Raw genomic sequence first — 18,223 nt, forward strand, 5'->3', positions numbered from 1 at the left:
CCAGCCTTTGAACGGCACCTCCCAGTCCAGATAGACACTGACCCAAAGCATACCGTGGAATACAAATGTGTAATACAATGACAAATGTTGCAAAAAATAAATGTATGGGTCACTTATGACCCATGTGGTGTAACATAGGGTGGAATTAGAAAAAAAATGAGTCAGTTTTATTTCTTTAAATGGATTCATACCGTATGGAAATATTCACATATTTGAATCATAAAGTCTAGAATATTTTCCTAGTTATTCCTAGTGCGTCATATTTTGTAGTAAGTGATTAAGAAGCATGGGGACATTTGAATAGCTATGTGCTCTAAAAGGTAAACAGGTGTTTCTTCTTCATCTGATTGGGGGGGTGATTTTGCAGAAACATAAACGATGGTCTGTAAAGCAAAACAAAACATATAAGTGTGAATGTGGAGCAACCTCCTAGGAAAGGACATTTCCTCATTCCTTTGTGTTGGCTAGTCTATTGTGCCAAATAAAATATCTCCATCACCACGTGGGCAGGCTTGGATGTGTGGACAAAGGCTATTATAAATCTAAAGAGGACAATGGTTCATCTGTTAATGTAAGTTGTTGGGTGTGTCTATCAAGGAAATGTCCTCTAGAATTCCACCTGTCTAGCTGGTAAATGTCCCATGACATGTACATGATACTAACCTAACATCTGAACTTTGAAATGGTTGGAGATCGTCGGCTACTGTTCAGACAAAGTAAAGAACTAAAACTGTAGTTGTAGAAATGACAACCTCTCAGCCAAACCCAGCGATCTGGCATCTGTCCTGGGCTCGCTGCATCTTAGCGTTGTGTTAGCTGTAGTTGGAACAGGTCCAAATGTACGGTCACGTTGATATTTATACTGTAGAGTCGAGTTTGATTGTGTCAATGACACGTCTGCAGAGTCTCTCGTTCACGTGCATGTCGCAAATAAAAGCTCTAATCGACTAATTTGATACACCAGCAAACATTTTCTTATCCACGAAAACCTCAGCGACCGTCCCTCCAACGATGACAACGATTCTAATTCAGGCCACAAGAGGGATTTTTCACAATTTTTAAAATTAATTTGGAGCATCCTGCCAAACTTTGACCGTGAAAAATGTGTTTTGTATCATCCAGACCTGAGTGGCTGTCAAGATAATCCCTGAAACAGAATCAGATTATTCAGAACATCTCAGCCATCAGAGTTCTACAGTTTGTCTTGTTTTATCCCTTCTTCACCGTCAGTGACCGGCCAGCCTTTGAACGGCACCTCCCAGTCCAGATAGACACTGACCCAAAGCATACCGTGGAATACAAATGTGTAATACAATGACAAATGTTGCAAAAAATAAATGTATGGGTCACTTATGACCCATGTGGTGTAACATAGGGTGGAATTAGAAAAAAAATGAGTCAGTTTTATTTCTTTAAATGGATTCATACCGTATGGAAATATTCACATATTTGAATCATAAAGTCTAGAATATTTTCCTAGTTATTCCTAGTGCGTCATATTTTGTAGTAAGTGATTAAGAAGCATGGGGACATTTGAATAGCTATGTGCTCTAAAAGGTAAACAGGTGTTTCTTCTTCATCTGATTGGGGGGGTGATTTTGCAGAAACATAAACGATGGTCTGTAAAGCAAAACAAAACATATAAGTGTGAATGTGGAGCAACCTCCTAGGAAAGGACATTTCCTCATTCCTTTGTGTTGGCTAGTCTATTGTGCCAAATAAAATATCTCCATCACCACGTGGGCAGGCTTGGATGTGTGGACAAAGGCTATTATAAATCTAAAGAGGACAATGGTTCATCTGTTAATGTAAGTTGTTGGGTGTGTCTATCAAGGAAATGTCCTCTAGAATTCCACCTGTCTAGCTGGTAAATGTCCCATGACATGTACATGATACTAACCTAACATCTGAACTTTGAAATGGTTGGAGATCGTCGGCTACTGTTCAGACAAAGTAAAGAACTAAAACTGTAGTTGTAGAAATGACAACCTCTCAGCCAAACCCAGCGATCTGGCATCTGTCCTGGGCTCGCTGCATCTTAGCGTTGTGTTAGCTGTAGTTGGAACAGGTCCAAATGTACGGTCACGTTGATATTTATACTGTAGAGTCGAGTTTGAGTGTGTCAATGACACGTCTGCAGAGTCTCTCGTTCACGTGCATGTCGCAAATAAAAGCTCTAATCGACTAATTTGATACACCAGCAAACATTTTCTTATCCACGAAAACCTCAGCGACCGTCCCTCCAACGATGACAACGATTCTAATTCAGGCCACAAGAGGGATTTTTCACAATTTTTAAAATTAATTTGGAGCATCCTGCCAAACTTTGACCGTGAAAAATGTGTTTTGTATCATCCAGACCTGAGTGGCTGTCAAGATAATCCCTGAAACAGAATCAGATTATTCAGAACATCTCAGCCATCAGAGTTCTACAGTTTGTCTTGTTTTATCCCTTCTTCACCGTCAGTGACCGGCCAGCCTTTGAACGGCACCTCCCAGTCCAGATAGACACTGACCCAAAGCATACCGTGGAATACAAATGTGTAATACAATGACAAATGTTGCAAAAAATAAATGTATGGGTCACTTATGACCCATGTGGTGTAACATAGGGTGGAATTAGAAAAAAAATGAGTCAGTTTTATTTCTTTAAATGGATTCATACCGTATGGAAATATTCACATATTTGAATCATAAAGTCTAGAATATTTTCCTAGTTATTCCTAGTGCGTCATATTTTGTAGTAAGTGATTAAGAAGCATGGGGACATTTGAATAGCTATGTGCTCTAAAAGGTAAACAGGTGTTTCTTCTTCATCTGATTGGGGGGGTGATTTTGCAGAAACATAAACGATGGTCTGTAAAGCAAAACAAAACATATAAGTGTGAATGTGGAGCAACCTCCTAGGAAAGGACATTTCCTCATTCCTTTGTGTTGGCTAGTCTATTGTGCCAAATAAAATATCTCCATCACCACGTGGGCAGGCTTGGATGTGTGGACAAAGGCTATTATAAATCTAAAGAGGACAATGGTTCATCTGTTAATGTAAGTTGTTGGGTGTGTCTATCAAGGAAATGTCCTCTAGAATTCCACCTGTCTAGCTGGTAAATGTCCCATGACATGTACATGATACTAACCTAACATCTGAACTTTGAAATGGTTGGAGATCGTCGGCTACTGTTCAGACAAAGTAAAGAACTAAAACTGTAGTTGTAGAAATGACAACCTCTCAGCCAAACCCAGCGATCTGGCATCTGTCCTGGGCTCGCTGCATCTTAGCGTTGTGTTAGCTGTAGTTGGAACAGGTCCAAATGTACGGTCACGTTGATATTTATACTGTAGAGTCGAGTTTGAGTGTGTCAATGACACGTCTGCAGAGTCTCTCGTTCACGTGCATGTCGCAAATAAAAGCTCTAATCGACTAATTTGATACACCAGCAAACATTTTCTTATCCACGAAAACCTCAGCGACCGTCCCTCCAACGATGACAACGATTCTAATTCAGGCCACAAGAGGGATTTTTCACAATTTTTAAAATTAATTTGGAGCATCCTGCCAAACTTTGACCGTGAAAAATGTGTTTTGTATCATCCAGACCTGAGTGGCTGTCAAGATAATCCCTGAAACAGAATCAGATTATTCAGAACATCTCAGCCATCAGAGTTCTACAGTTTGTCTTGTTTTATCCCTTCTTCACCGTCAGTGACCGGCCAGCCTTTGAACGGCACCTCCCAGTCCAGATAGACACTGACCCAAAGCATACCGTGGAATACAAATGTGTAATACAATGACAAATGTTGCAAAAAATAAATGTATGGGTCACTTATGACCCATGTGGTGTAACATAGGGTTGAATTAGAAAAAAAATGAGTCAGTTTTATTTCTTTAAATGGATTCATACCGTATGGAAATATTCACATATTTGAATCATAAAGTCTAGAATATTTTCCTAGTTATTCCTAGTGCGTCATATTTTGTAGTAAGTGATTAAGAAGCATGGGGACATTTGAATAGCTATGTGCTCTAAAAGGTAAACAGGTGTTTCTTCTTCATCTGATTGGGGGGGTGATTTTGCAGAAACATAAACGATGGTCTGTAAAGCAAAACAAAACATATAAGTGTGAATGTGGAGCAACCTCCTAGGAAAGGACATTTCCTCATTCCTTTGTGTTGGCTAGTCTATTGTGCCAAATAAAATATCTCCATCACCACGTGGGCAGGCTTGGATGTGTGGACAAAGGCTATTATAAATCTAAAGAGGACAATGGTTCATCTGTTAATGTAAGTTGTTGGGTGTGTCTATCAAGGAAATGTCCTCTAGAATTCCACCTGTCTAGCTGGTAAATGTCCCATGACATGTACATGATACTAACCTAACATCTGAACTTTGAAATGGTTGGAGATCGTCGGCTACTGTTCAGACAAAGTAAAGAACTAAAACTGTAGTTGTAGAAATGACAACCTCTCAGCCAAACCCAGCGATCTGGCATCTGTCCTGGGCTCGCTGCATCTTAGCGTTGTGTTAGCTGTAGTTGGAACAGGTCCAAATGTACGGTCACGTTGATATTTATACTGTAGAGTCGAGTTTGATTGTGTCAATGACACGTCTGCAGAGTCTCTCGTTCACGTGCATGTCGCAAATAAAAGCTCTAATCGACTAATTTGATACACCAGCAAACATTTTCTTATCCATGAAAACCTCAGCGACCGTCCCTCCAACGATGACAACGATTCTAATTCAGGCCACAAGAGGGATTTTTCACAATTTTTAAAATTAATTTGGAGCATCCTGCCAAACTTTGACCGTGAAAAATGTGTTTTGTATCATCCAGACCTGAGTGGCTGTCAAGATAATCCCTGAAACAGAATCAGATTATTCAGAACATCTCAGCCATCAGAGTTCTACAGTTTGTCTTGTTTTATCCCTTCTTCACCGTCAGTGACCGGCCAGCCTTTGAACTGCACCTCCCAGTCCAGATAGACACTGACCCAAAGCATACCGCGGAATACAAATGTGTAATACAATGACAAATGTTGCAAAAAATAAATGTATGGGTCACTTATGACCCATGTGGTGTAACATAGGGTTGAATTAGAAAAAAAATGAGTCAGTTTTATTTCTTTAAATGGATTCATACCGTATGGAAATATTCACATATTTGAATCATAAAGTCTAGAATATTTTCCTAGTTATTCCTAGTGCGTTATATTTTGTAGTAAGTGATTAAGAAGCATGGGGACGTTTGAATAGCTATGTGCTCTAAAAGGTAAACAGGTATTTCTTCTTCATCTGATTGGGGGGGTGATTTTGCAGAAACATAAACGATGGTCTGTAAAGCAAAACAAAACATAAGTGTGAATGTGGAGCAACCTCCTAGGAAAGGACATTTCCTCATTCCTTTGTGTTGGCTAGTCTATTGTGCCAAATAAAATATCTCCATCACCATGTGGGCAGGCTTGGATGTGTGGACAAAGGCTATTATAAATCTAAAGAGAACAATGGTTCATCTGTTAATGTAAGTTGTTGGGTGTGTCTATCAAGGAAATGTCCTCTAGAATTCCACCTGTCTAGCTGGTAAATGTCCCATGACATGTACATGATACTAACCTAACATCTGAACTTTGAAATGGTTGGAGATCGTCGGCTACTGTTCAGACAAAGTAAAGAACTAAAACTGTAGTTGTAGAAATGACAACCTCTCAGCCAAACCCAGCGATCTGGCATCTGTCCTGGGCTCGCTGCATCTTAGCGTTGTGTTAGCTGTAGTTGGAACAGGTCCAAATGTACGGTCACGTTGATATTTATACTGTAGAGTCGAGTTTGATTGTGTCAATGACACGTCTGCAGAGTCTCTCGTTCACGTGCATGTCGCAAATAAAAGCTCTAATCGACTAATTTGATACACCAGCAAACATTTTCTTATCCATGAAAACCTCAGCGACCGTCCCTCCAACGATGACAACGATTCTAATTCAGGCCACAAGAGGGATTTTTCACAATTTTTAAAATTAATTTGGAGCATCCTGCCAAACTTTGACCGTGAAAAATGTGTTTTGTATCATCCAGACCTGAGTGGCTGTCAAGATAATCCCTGAAACAGAATCAGATTATTCAGAACATCTCAGCCATCAAAGTTCTACAGTTTGTCTTGTTTTATCCCTTCTTCACCGTCAGTGACCGGCCAGCCTTTGAACGGCACCTCCCAGTCCAGATAGACACTGACCCAAAGCATACCGTGGAATACAAATGTGTAATACAATGACAAATGTTGCAAAAAATAAATGTATGGGTCACTTATGACCCATGTGGTGTAACATAGGGTTGAATTAGAAAAAAAATGAGTCAGTTTTATTTCTTTAAATGGATTCATACCGCATGGAAATATTCACATATTTGAATCATAAAGTCTAGAATATTTTCCTAGTTATTCCTAGTGCGTCATATTTTGTAGTAAGTGATTAAGAAGCATGGGGACATTTGAATAGCTATGTGCTCTAAAAGGTAAACAGGTGTTTCTTCTTCATCTGATTGGGGGGGTGATTTTGCAGAAACATAAACGATGGTCTGTAAAGCAAAACAAAACATATAAGTGTGAATGTGGAGCAACCTCCTAGGAAAGGACATTTCCTCATTCCTTTGTGTTGGCTAGTCTATTGTGCCAAATAAAATATCTCCATCACCACGTGGGCAGGCTTGGATGTGTGGACAAAGGCTATTATAAATCTAAAGAGGACAATGGTTCATCTGTTAATGTAAGTTGTTGGGTGTGTCTATCAAGGAAATGTCCTCTAGAATTCCACCTGTCTAGCTGGTAAATGTCCCATGACATGTACATGATACTAACCTAACATCTGAACTTTGAAATGGTTGGAGATCGTCGGCTACTGTTCAGACAAAGTAAAGAACTAAAACTGTAGTTGTAGAAATGACAACCTCTCAGCCAAACCCAGCGATCTGGCATCTGTCCTGGGCTCGCTGCATCTTAGCGTTGTGTTAGCTGTAGTTGGAACAGGTCCAAATGTACGGTCACGTTGATATTTATACTGTAGAGTCGAGTTTGAGTGTGTCAATGACACGTCTCTGCAGAGTCTCTCGTTCACGTGCATGTCGCAAATAAAAGCTCTAATCGACTAATTTGATACACCAGCAAACATTTTCTTATCCATGAAAACCTCAGCGACCGTCCCTCCAACGATGACAACGATTCTAATTCAGGCCACAAGAGGGATTTTTCACAATTTTTAAAATTAATTTGGAGCATCCTGCCAAACTTTGACCGTGAAAAATGTGTTTTGTATCATCCAGACCTGAGTGGCTGTCAAGATAATCCCTGAAACAGAATCAGATTATTCAGAACATCTCAGCCATCAGAGTTCTACAGTTTGTCTTGTTTTATCCCTTCTTCACCGTCAGTGACCGGCCAGCCTTTGAACGGCACCTCCCAGTCCAGATAGACACTGACCCAAAGCATACCGTGGAATACAAATGTGTAATACAATGACAAATGTTGCAAAAAATAAATGTATGGGTCACTTATGACCCATGTGGTGTAACATAGGGTTGAATTAGAAAAAAAATGAGTCAGTTTTATTTCTTTAAATGGATTCATACCGTATGGAAATATTCACATATTTGAATCATAAAGTCTAGAATATTTTCCTAGTTATTCCTAGTGCGTCATATTTTGTAGTAAGTGATTAAGAAGCATGGGGACATTTGAATAGCTATGTGCTCTAAAAGGTAAACAGGTGTTTCTTCTTCATCTGATTGGGGGGGTGATTTTGCAGAAACATAAACGATGGTCTGTAAAGCAAAACAAAACATATAAGTGTGAATGTGGAGCAACCTCCTAGGAAAGGACATTTCCTCATTCCTTTGTGTTGGCTAGTCTATTGTGCCAAATAAAATATCTCCATCACCACGTGGGCAGGCTTGGATGTGTGGACAAAGGCTATTATAAATCTAAAGAGGACAATGGTTCATCTGTTAATGTAAGTTGTTGGGTGTGTCTATCAAGGAAATGTCCTCTAGAATTCCACCTGTCTAGCTGGTAAATGTCCCATGACATGTACATGATACTAACCTAACATCTGAACTTTGAAATGGTTGGAGATCGTCGGCTACTGTTCAGACAAAGTAAAGAACTAAAACTGTAGTTGTAGAAATGACAACCTCTCAGCCAAACCCAGCGATCTGGCATCTGTCCTGGGCTCGCTGCATCTTAGCGTTGTGTTAGCTGTAGTTGGAACAGGTCCAAATGTACGGTCACGTTGATATTTATACTGTAGAGTCGAGTTTGATTGTGTCAATGACACGTCTGCAGAGTCTCTCGTTCACGTGCATGTCGCAAATAAAAGCTCTAATCGACTAATTTGATACACCAGCAAACATTTTCTTATCCATGAAAACCTCAGCGACCGTCCCTCCAACGATGACAACGATTCTAATTCAGGCCACAAGAGAGATTTTTCACAATTTTTAAAATTAATTTGGAGCATCCTGCCAAACTTTGACCGTGAAAAATGTGTTTTGTATCATCCAGACCTGAGTGGCTGTCAAGATAATCCCTGAAACAGAATCAGATTATTCAGAACATCTCAGCCATCAGAGTTCTACAGTTTGTCTTGTTTTATCCCTTCTTCACCGTCAGTGACCGGCCAGCCTTTGAACGGCACCTCCCAGTCCAGATAGACACTGACCCAAAGCATACCGTGGAATACAAATGTGTAATACAATGACAAATGTTGCAAAAAATAAATGTATGGGTCACTTATGACCCATGTGGTGTAACATAGGGTTGAATTAGAAAAAAAATGAGTCAGTTTTATTTCTTTAAATGGATTCATACCGCATGGAAATATTCACATATTTGAATCATAAAGTCTAGAATATTTTCCTAGTTATTCCTAGTGCGTCATATTTTGTAGTAAGTGATTAAGAAGCATGGGGACATTTGAATAGCTATGTGCTCTAAAAGGTAAACAGGTGTTTCTTCTTCATCTGATTGGGGGGGTGATTTTGCAGAAACATAAACGATGGTCTGTAAAGCAAAACAAAACATATAAGTGTGAATGTGGAGCAACCTCCTAGGAAAGGACATTTCCTCATTCCTTTGTGTTGGCTAGTCTATTGTGCCAAATAAAATATCTCCATCACCACGTGGGCAGGCTTGGATGTGTGGACAAAGGCTATTATAAATCTAAAGAGGACAATGGTTCATCTGTTAATGTAAGTTGTTGGGTGTGTCTATCAAGGAAATGTCCTCTAGAATTCCACCTGTCTAGCTGGTAAATGTCCCATGACATGTACATGATACTAACCTAACATCTGAACTTTGAAATGGTTGGAGATCGTCGGCTACTGTTCAGACAAAGTAAAGAACTAAAACTGTAGTTGTAGAAATGACAACCTCTCAGCCAAACCCAGCGATCTGGCATCTGTCCTGGGCTCGCTGCATCTTAGCGTTGTGTTAGCTGTAGTTGGAACAGGTCCAAATGTACGGTCACGTTGATATTTATACTGTAGAGTCGAGTTTGATTGTGTCAATGACACGTCTGCAGAGTCTCTCGTTCACGTGCATGTCGCAAATAAAAGCTCTAATCGACTAATTTGATACACCAGCAAACATTTTCTTATCCATGAAAACCTCAGCGACCATCCCTCCAACAATGACAACGATTCTAATTCAGGCCACAAGAGGGATTTTTGACAATTTTTAAAATTAATTTGGAGCATCCTGCCAAACTTTGACCGTGAAAAATGTGTTTTGTATCATCCAGACCTGAGTGGCTGTCAAGATAATCCCTGAAACAGAATCAGATTATTCAGAACATCTCAGCCATCAAAGTTCTACAGTTTGTCTTGTTTTATCCCTTCTTCACCGTCAGTGACCGGCCAGCCTTTGAACGGCACCTCCCAGTCCAGATAGACACTGACCCAAAGCATACCGTGGAATACAAATGTGTAATACAATGACAAATGTTGCAAAAAATAAATGTATGGGTCACTTATGACCCATGTGGTGTAACATAGGGTTGAATTAGAAAAAAAATGAGTCAGTTTTATTTCTTTAAATGGATTCATACCGCATGGAAATATTCACATATTTGAATCATAAAGTCTAGAATATTTTCCTAGTTATTCCTAGTGCGTCATATTTTGTAGTAAGTGATTAAGAAGCATGGGGACATTTGAATAGCTATGTGCTCTAAAAGGTAAACAGGTGTTTCTTCTTCATCTGATTGGGGGGGTGATTTTGCAGAAACATAAACGATGGTCTGTAAAGCAAAACAAAACATATAAGTGTGAATGTGGAGCAACCTCCTAGGAAAGGACATTTCCTCATTCCTTTGTGTTGGCTAGTCTATTGTGCCAAATAAAATATCTCCATCACCACGTGGGCAGGCTTGGATGTGTGGACAAAGGCTATTATAAATCTAAAGAGGACAATGGTTCATCTGTTAATGTAAGTTGTTGGGTGTGTCTATCAAGGAAATGTCCTCTAGAATTCCACCTGTCTAGCTGGTAAATGTCCCATGACATGTACATGATACTAACCTAACATCTGAACTTTGAAATGGTTGGAGATCGTCGGCTACTGTTCAGACAAAGTAAAGAACTAAAACTGTAGTTGTAGAAATGACAACCTCTCAGCCAAACCCAGCGATCTGGCATCTGTCCTGGGCTCGCTGCATCTTAGCGTTGTGTTAGCTGTAGTTGGAACAGGTCCAAATGTACGGTCACGTTGATATTTATACTGTAGAGTCGAGTTTGAGTGTGTCAATGACACGTCTCTGCAGAGTCTCTCGTTCACGTGCATGTCGCAAATAAAAGCTCTAATCGACTAATTTGATACACCAGCAAACATTTTCTTATCCATGAAAACCTCAGCGACCGTCCCTCCAACGATGACAACGATTCTAATTCAGGCCACAAGAGGGATTTTTCACAATTTTTAAAATTAATTTGGAGCATCCTGCCAAACTTTGACCGTGAAAAATGTGTTTTGTATCATCCAGACCTGAGTGGCTGTCAAGATAATCCCTGAAACAGAATCAGATTATTCAGAACATCTCAGCCATCAGAGTTCTACAGTTTGTCTTGTTTTATCCCTTCTTCACCGTCAGTGACCGGCCAGCCTTTGAACGGCACCTCCCAGTCCAGATAGACACTGACCCAAAGCATACCGTGGAATACAAATGTGTAATACAATGACAAATGTTGCAAAAAATAAATGTATGGGTCACTTATGACCCATGTGGTGTAACATAGGGTTGAATTAGAAAAAAAATGAGTCAGTTTTATTTCTTTAAATGGATTCATACCGTATGGAAATATTCACATATTTGAATCATAAAGTCTAGAATATTTTCCTAGTTATTCCTAGTGCGTCATATTTTGTAGTAAGTGATTAAGAAGCATGGGGACATTTGAATAGCTATGTGCTCTAAAAGGTAAACAGGTGTTTCTTCTTCATCTGATTGGGGGGGTGATTTTGCAGAAACATAAACGATGGTCTGTAAAGCAAAACAAAACATATAAGTGTGAATGTGGAGCAACCTCCTAGGAAAGGACATTTCCTCATTCCTTTGTGTTGGCTAGTCTATTGTGCCAAATAAAATATCTCCATCACCACGTGGGCAGGCTTGGATGTGTGGACAAAGGCTATTATAAATCTAAAGAGGACAATGGTTCATCTGTTAATGTAAGTTGTTGGGTGTGTCTATCAAGGAAATGTCCTCTAGAATTCCACCTGTCTAGCTGGTAAATGTCCCATGACATGTACATGATACTAACCTAACATCTGAACTTTGAAATGGTTGGAGATCGTCGGCTACTGTTCAGACAAAGTAAAGAACTAAAACTGTAGTTGTAGAAATGACAACCTCTCAGCCAAACCCAGCGATCTGGCATCTGTCCTGGGCTCGCTGCATCTTAGCGTTGTGTTAGCTGTAGTTGGAACAGGTCCAAATGTACGGTCACGTTGATATTTATACTGTAGAGTCGAGTTTGATTGTGTCAATGACACGTCTGCAGAGTCTCTCGTTCACGTGCATGTCGCAAATAAAAGCTCTAATCGACTAATTTGATACACCAGCAAACATTTTCTTATCCATGAAAACCTCAGCGACCGTCCCTCCAACGATGACAACGATTCTAATTCAGGCCACAAGAGAGATTTTTCACAATTTTTAAAATTAATTTGGAGCATCCTGCCAAACTTTGACCGTGAAAAATGTGTTTTGTATCATCCAGACCTGAGTGGCTGTCAAGATAATCCCTGAAACAGAATCAGATTATTCAGAACATCTCAGCCATCAGAGTTCTACAGTTTGTCTTGTTTTATCCCTTCTTCACCGTCAGTGACCGGCCAGCCTTTGAACGGCACCTCCCAGTCCAGATAGACACTGACCCAAAGCATACCGTGGAATACAAATGTGTAATACAATGACAAATGTTGCAAAAAATAAATGTATGGGTCACTTATGACCCATGTGGTGTAACATAGGGTTGAATTAGAAAAAAAATGAGTCAGTTTTATTTCTTTAAATGGATTCATACCGCATGGAAATATTCACATATTTGAATCATAAAGTCTAGAATATTTTCCTAGTTATTCCTAGTGCGTCATATTTTGTAGTAAGTGATTAAGAAGCATGGGGACATTTGAATAGCTATGTGCTCTAAAAGGTAAACAGGTGTTTCTTCTTCATCTGATTGGGGGGGGTGATTTTGCAGAAACATAAACGATGGTCTGTAAAGCAAAACAAAACATATAAGTGTGAATGTGGAGCAACCTCCTAGGAAAGGACATTTCCTCATTCCTTTGTGTTGGCTAGTCTATTGTGCCAAATAAAATATCTCCATCACCACGTGGGCAGGCTTGGATGTGTGGACAAAGGCTATTATAAATCTAAAGAGGACAATGGTTCATCTGTTAATGTAAGTTGTTGGGTGTGTCTATCAAGGAAATGTCCTCTAGAATTCCACCTGTCTAGCTGGTAAATGTCCCATGACATGTACATGATACTAACCTAACATCTGAACTTTGAAATGGTTGGAGATCGTCGGCTACTGTTCAGACAAAGTAAAGAACTAAAACTGTAGTTGTAGAAATGACAACCTCTCAGCCAAACCCAGCGATCTGGCATCTGTCCTGGGCTCGCTGCATCTTAGCGTTGTGTTAGCTGTAGTTGGAACAGGTCCAAATGTACGGTCACGTTGATATTTATACTGTAGAGTCGAGTTTGATTGTGTCAATGACACGTCTGCAGAGTCTCTCGTTCACGTGCATGTCGCAAATAAAAGCTCTAATCGACTAATTTGATACACCAGCAAACATTTTCTTATCCATGAAAACCTCAGCGACCATCCCTCCAACAATGACAACGATTCTAATTCAGGCCACAAGAGGGATTTTTGACAATTTTTAAAATTAATTTGGAGCATCCTGCCAAACTTTGACCGTGAAAAATGTGTTTTGTATCATCCAGACCTGAGTGGCTGTCAAGATAATCCCTGAAACAGAATCAGATTATTCAGAACATCTCAGCCATCAGAGTGCTACAGTTTGTCTTGTTTTATCCCTTCTTCACCATTAGTGACCGGCCAGCCTCTTAGTTATGTTTTCCATTTTTTTAATTACATAATTTATTAATACATTTATTTATTGATTATTTGGAGATTTTTTAGATAAAACTTGTTTCTTTTTTTTTTCTTGGAAAAATATCAATTCTATCATTTATGCTTCAACACTTCTGACGGTAATTTAAATCATCTTAGCGTTGCGTTAGCTGCCATCCCATAATACAGTATAAAGGCACCATTCCTCCAACGTTGAGTTTTGAAATACCAAAGCAGAGAACTTCCAATCAAGTGAGGAAAAACATGTTATTCTCCTTTTTGACTGTGCAAACAGGAAATAAACATTTTCACAAAAAAACACCAATAAGGAAAAGACTTAAATGCGTTATTGCTGCGTTGAAAGCCGGTTATTTTTCAATTTTGCCACAAAATGACAGACACTTCCTTGTTGGCTACAGTCCCAAGCAAACTTTTAGAAATCAGAAACAGAACTGTCCCTAGAGAATTAGGTCACCATTGTAAATTCCTGGAACATTCGTAATTTGCAGCAGCAACAGTCAACAATAGTAACTCGACCTCAGTGATGCAGCTCGTTTTCACAGGCACCGATGACACCGAACCCTCAGCTTTGCTGACGGAAGTGAAGGACTTATTTCTTTAACTATGTTTCACTCAATAGGACATTTTTTTATACAATCGGTGAATTGGGTCACAACTGAGTCAAACATCAGTCAACATTTATTCTTTCACTTTTCCTGATGAGGTAGAGAGGATTGATAGAAACAAAGCTGTGATTACTGGAACTGTGGGTCTTGTTTCCAGGTAGAAGACTCAAGAGCGCCTTTATTTCCTTTTAATTAAACCAAGAACGTCAGTGTGTTCCTCCTGACAAAGCACACAGCCATTCCAGATAACAACAGTGCAGTTTCCATGAAATTCCCCGTTGGTCTTTCCAAAAGTTTTCCTTTTGTCACGTCATCATCCCTGAAAGACATAAAGAGCTGGTGTGGCTGACATGCCAGAAGACGTTGGGTCCAGTATATAATCTCTGCCTCTAGAGCGATAAGTCAGAGAGAGCAGAAGACAGAAGCAGGTAGAAGGATCATTTAGCACGCCGACAAACCTTGATGTGTTCCAATCAGTCGCCATAAATTGCGAAACTGAAGTTCCCTAATGACCTTTTGATTTTGAAACATTTAACTTGTTTTATTTGGATACATTACGAACACAACGCGTGTCTCATTAACTTTATGCAGACACGTTTTGAGGCGCCACTGAAACCGTCTGATAGAGATGACGACGTCGCTCCGGGAGATCTACGGCCAGCAGGGCTTCCTCTCAGCGCTGCCTGTGTTGACTGATGCTGAGCTGAAGGAGGCCAGAGATGCATTTTCTGAGCTGGAGGCCAGATTTGGTGAGATGTGGGACGGATGTTAAATATGTTAAAAGCAAGGACCCCACTGACGTTTGTGTGTTTCCAGGTAAGGAGTACACCCAGTACAGCCTCCACAATGTTCACCTTCGGTATCCCTGGGTGATGGAGCTGACCAGGCACCCTCAGATCTTATGAGTGCTCACGGCCATCCTGGGCCCTGACGTCATCCTGCTGGACTCCCGTTTCATCTGTAAATACCCGGCCATCAGCCCTGATGGGACCAGTGGGAAGGATGGACTTCCATATGTCGCCTGGCATCAGGATATGAGGTAGCTGACTAGCAAAGAAGAGGGGTCTTGGTGTGTGAAAGTGTCAATAGAATGGCTGTGTTTGTAGGTATTGGGGCATCGCTGGTGGTCCGGTTCTGTCAGTGTGGCTCGCTTTAGATGACTCAATGAAAGAGAACGGCGCTCTTCAGGTCATCCCAGGTATTTAATTTTTCTACTGATAATAACACCCCCATAGCCTTGATTAGAGCACCTGAAACCTCATTATTCGCTCCACTAGAGGATAAAGATGTTTTCCTGCCATGTAGGAACCCAGTGCGCGGGCATGTTGCCTCACCGCCAGGCCATCCGCCCAGGAAACATGCTGACAGTCAACCAGGAGATCCCAGACGAGCTGGTTCAGGCTAGTGAGGCTGTGCTTTGCCCTCTGCTAGCTGGTCAGATGTCTGTGAGTTTATTTATTTATTTGTTTGTTTTAATATGGGTCTAAAGTACTGAGTAAATACGGCCTCGCACTGATGTCCTCAGATCCACGACGGACTGCTCGTCCACGCCAGTGATGCCAATGCATCCACGAAAAGGCGCTGCGGGTTTGTGATCCGTTACGTGCCCACCTGTGCATACCCTGTAGAGGTGAATCACACTCAAACATGTTTACTTTTATTACTTTGATGCAGTTCACACTTTATCAGCCTTGATGTTGTTCTTGCCGTTGCCTTCAGGATCCTGATCGTCCCAGGAAATTTCTCGCAGCAACCCTGGCCTGTGGTGAAGATCGCTTCAATCACTTTTCAGGAAAAGCAGCATGAATATTTGGTTTTGAAAACATATGCACACTGATGCTCTACATTCTATGCTGGGTTTTCGGGCTACTTTATTAGATTTTACAATATGAAATAACTGGCTTTGTTTTATGAGTTTATGAATATTTTATTTTGACATGAAAAGATGTGATGGAACCTTTTAAAGTGCTTAAAAATAAAGTATTTAAAGTGCTTTTCTGCTTGCAAGAACCTTGTAAAGTGTGTTTAAAATACAAAGACACTGAGAATTTGCCTTACAATCACAATTTATTCTCTTTATGAATTTATTGTATTCTTGCAAATAAAACATGTTGATATCAAAGTCCTCATAAAAAGCCTTTTGAATACGATTATTTTTCTCAGCAGCTTAGAATATTGCGTGTTTGTGCCCTGACATAAATATCAAGACGTGTGCAATCCAATCTTTAGACAGCATGAAAATACAGCTATAATGCAACAAATGACATTTAATAACTTCTTAAGTGTTTGTAAAAGCAATTCAATTCATTATTTATAAATATAAGGCTATCTTTTGCTCTTTAAACAAAGTATGTAAGCAACACTGTATTTAGCCAGTAATATGAGAACTTTATGTGATTTAAGAAATAAACTCTTCTCTGCCGTTTTACTGTTTGATAAAATCACTCCTGAGCCGAATATAAAAAGATGCAAAAAACACATTCACCTGTTCTTTTTCATAAAGACTTTAATAATGCATTCAGACTTATTTTCACCAGAATTAGTCAGCAGTTTATTACACACAGTTCAGTCCAGTATCAAAGATGATAAGATTGAGCACAAATCCCATTACTGATGGAACTTATTGAAATATGGAGTCCCACAGGATGTAACATAAGATAAAAGCTGATCTTTAACCTGTAATTTAGGTTATTTTAAGCCAGTTTCAGAGTCTCTGAAACCATGACACCTATTCCATCAAACACCTGATGGACGGGAGCGTTGCACATGAACGCGCAGGTGGTGACCAGCTTGTTTTTGGCGTCCACGTGAGCTTTGTCCACGTCCGTGTTGACATGTTTGCAGCCCATCTCTCTCACGGCTCCAGCTGTCTGGGCGTACGGCCACCTTACAGGAGAAAAAAACATTACAGTTGAGATTCTTGGGTTTTTTTCCCCCATGGGGAGATGGTGATGAAGGGATTCACGTACTTGTCGCACTCTTTGTCGTGTCCCACGGTGAGCTCACACCCGGGCAGGATTTTGGCAGCGAGGACAGGGGAGATGCAGCACATTCCCAGAGGCTTTCCAGCTTTGTGGAACGCCTTGATGAGCTTCTCTATGTCGGGCTGGACAGCACAGTTCTTGCTCTTCACTGCCCAGTCACAGAGGTTTTTCGCCGCGCCGAAGCCCCCTGAAACACGAAGAATAAGGAAAATAATAAGAACTGAGAATGAGAACGAGAGTGTGGCAGGCTTACCTGGGATGATAACTGCATCAAACGCTGACACATTTAACTCCACCAGATCAGTGACGTCGCCTCTGGCAATGCGAGCGCTTTCTTGCAAAATGTTTCTCTTCTCCTCTGTGGGTTTGCCCTCGCAGTGATTTACAACATGCATCTGATCTGCATTGGGAGCAAACATCTGCACCTAAACATAAAAACAAACATAAAAATAACGCTCAACCAGGTGGAGGCTCTTTTCCAATGAAATGGAAGCTACCAAAATCTCTTACTTTTGCTCCAGCACGACTCAGGTGCACGAGCACGGCAGAGGCCTCGTGGATTTCTGTTCCATCATACACCCCACAGCCAGAGAGGATGACTGCCACACGCTTCACCATGGTTTCTGTAAAACACCTCAACTCATCAATATTTACGCCGTCTGCTGTCAGCCACCAAAATAAAACATTTACAGATAGGTGGCAGGAAGGCTGTTGCCTGGCAACACAAGTAACAATATTATTTACAGTCCTGCTACTGTCTGAAGCCATAAAGGCTTTTAAATGTTCAGATAAATGAAGTGTTACAGCCACATAGCACAAGTGAAGGTGTGTCTCTCTCACCTAATTCCTGTTGACAAAGCCCGGTCTGTCTGTGAGCTGAGCACCTGCAGGTGACTGACTATTATATACCTGTCTCACACGCTGACTCCTCCCACAACCAGCTGACGTCAATCCCCGTTCTTTCATCCAGGGAAAGGTATCTAGATGA

At 40.5% G+C, this 18,223-nt stretch overlaps 2 protein-coding genes across 2 annotated transcripts; one reads left to right on the forward strand and one right to left on the reverse strand.

Annotated features, from left to right (window-relative positions):
• The first annotated feature begins 14,054 nt into the window (after positions 1 to 14,054).
• LOC101063591 (probable alpha-ketoglutarate-dependent hypophosphite dioxygenase) lies at positions 14,055 to 16,585 on the forward strand. The gene is given in 6 exon segments (XM_029831759.1): positions 14,055 to 15,000; positions 15,068 to 15,290; positions 15,358 to 15,449; positions 15,557 to 15,696; positions 15,777 to 15,881; positions 15,971 to 16,585. Coding segments are annotated over 6 exon segments (768 nt in total). The 5' UTR covers positions 14,055 to 14,879; the 3' UTR covers positions 16,058 to 16,585.
• Positions 16,586 to 16,739: 154 nt separating this feature from the next.
• Positions 16,740 to 18,203, reverse strand: LOC101062068 (glutamine amidotransferase-like class 1 domain-containing protein 3A, mitochondrial). The gene is made up of 5 exons (XM_011620596.2): positions 18,076 to 18,203; positions 17,746 to 17,858; positions 17,489 to 17,660; positions 17,221 to 17,422; positions 16,740 to 17,137 (listed from the first exon to the last, which is right to left on the reverse strand). Exons 2-5 carry the CDS (start codon positions 17,851 to 17,853, stop codon positions 16,945 to 16,947), a joined length of 675 nt encoding a protein of 224 aa, XP_011618898.1. The 5' UTR covers positions 17,854 to 17,858; positions 18,076 to 18,203; the 3' UTR covers positions 16,740 to 16,944.
• Between the last annotated feature and the right edge of the window lie 20 nt (positions 18,204 to 18,223).

This window comes from Takifugu rubripes, unplaced genomic scaffold, assembly GCF_901000725.2.
Source record: "Takifugu rubripes unplaced genomic scaffold, fTakRub1.2, whole genome shotgun sequence".
NCBI classification, from domain to species: Eukaryota; Metazoa; Chordata; class Actinopteri; order Tetraodontiformes; family Tetraodontidae; genus Takifugu; species Takifugu rubripes.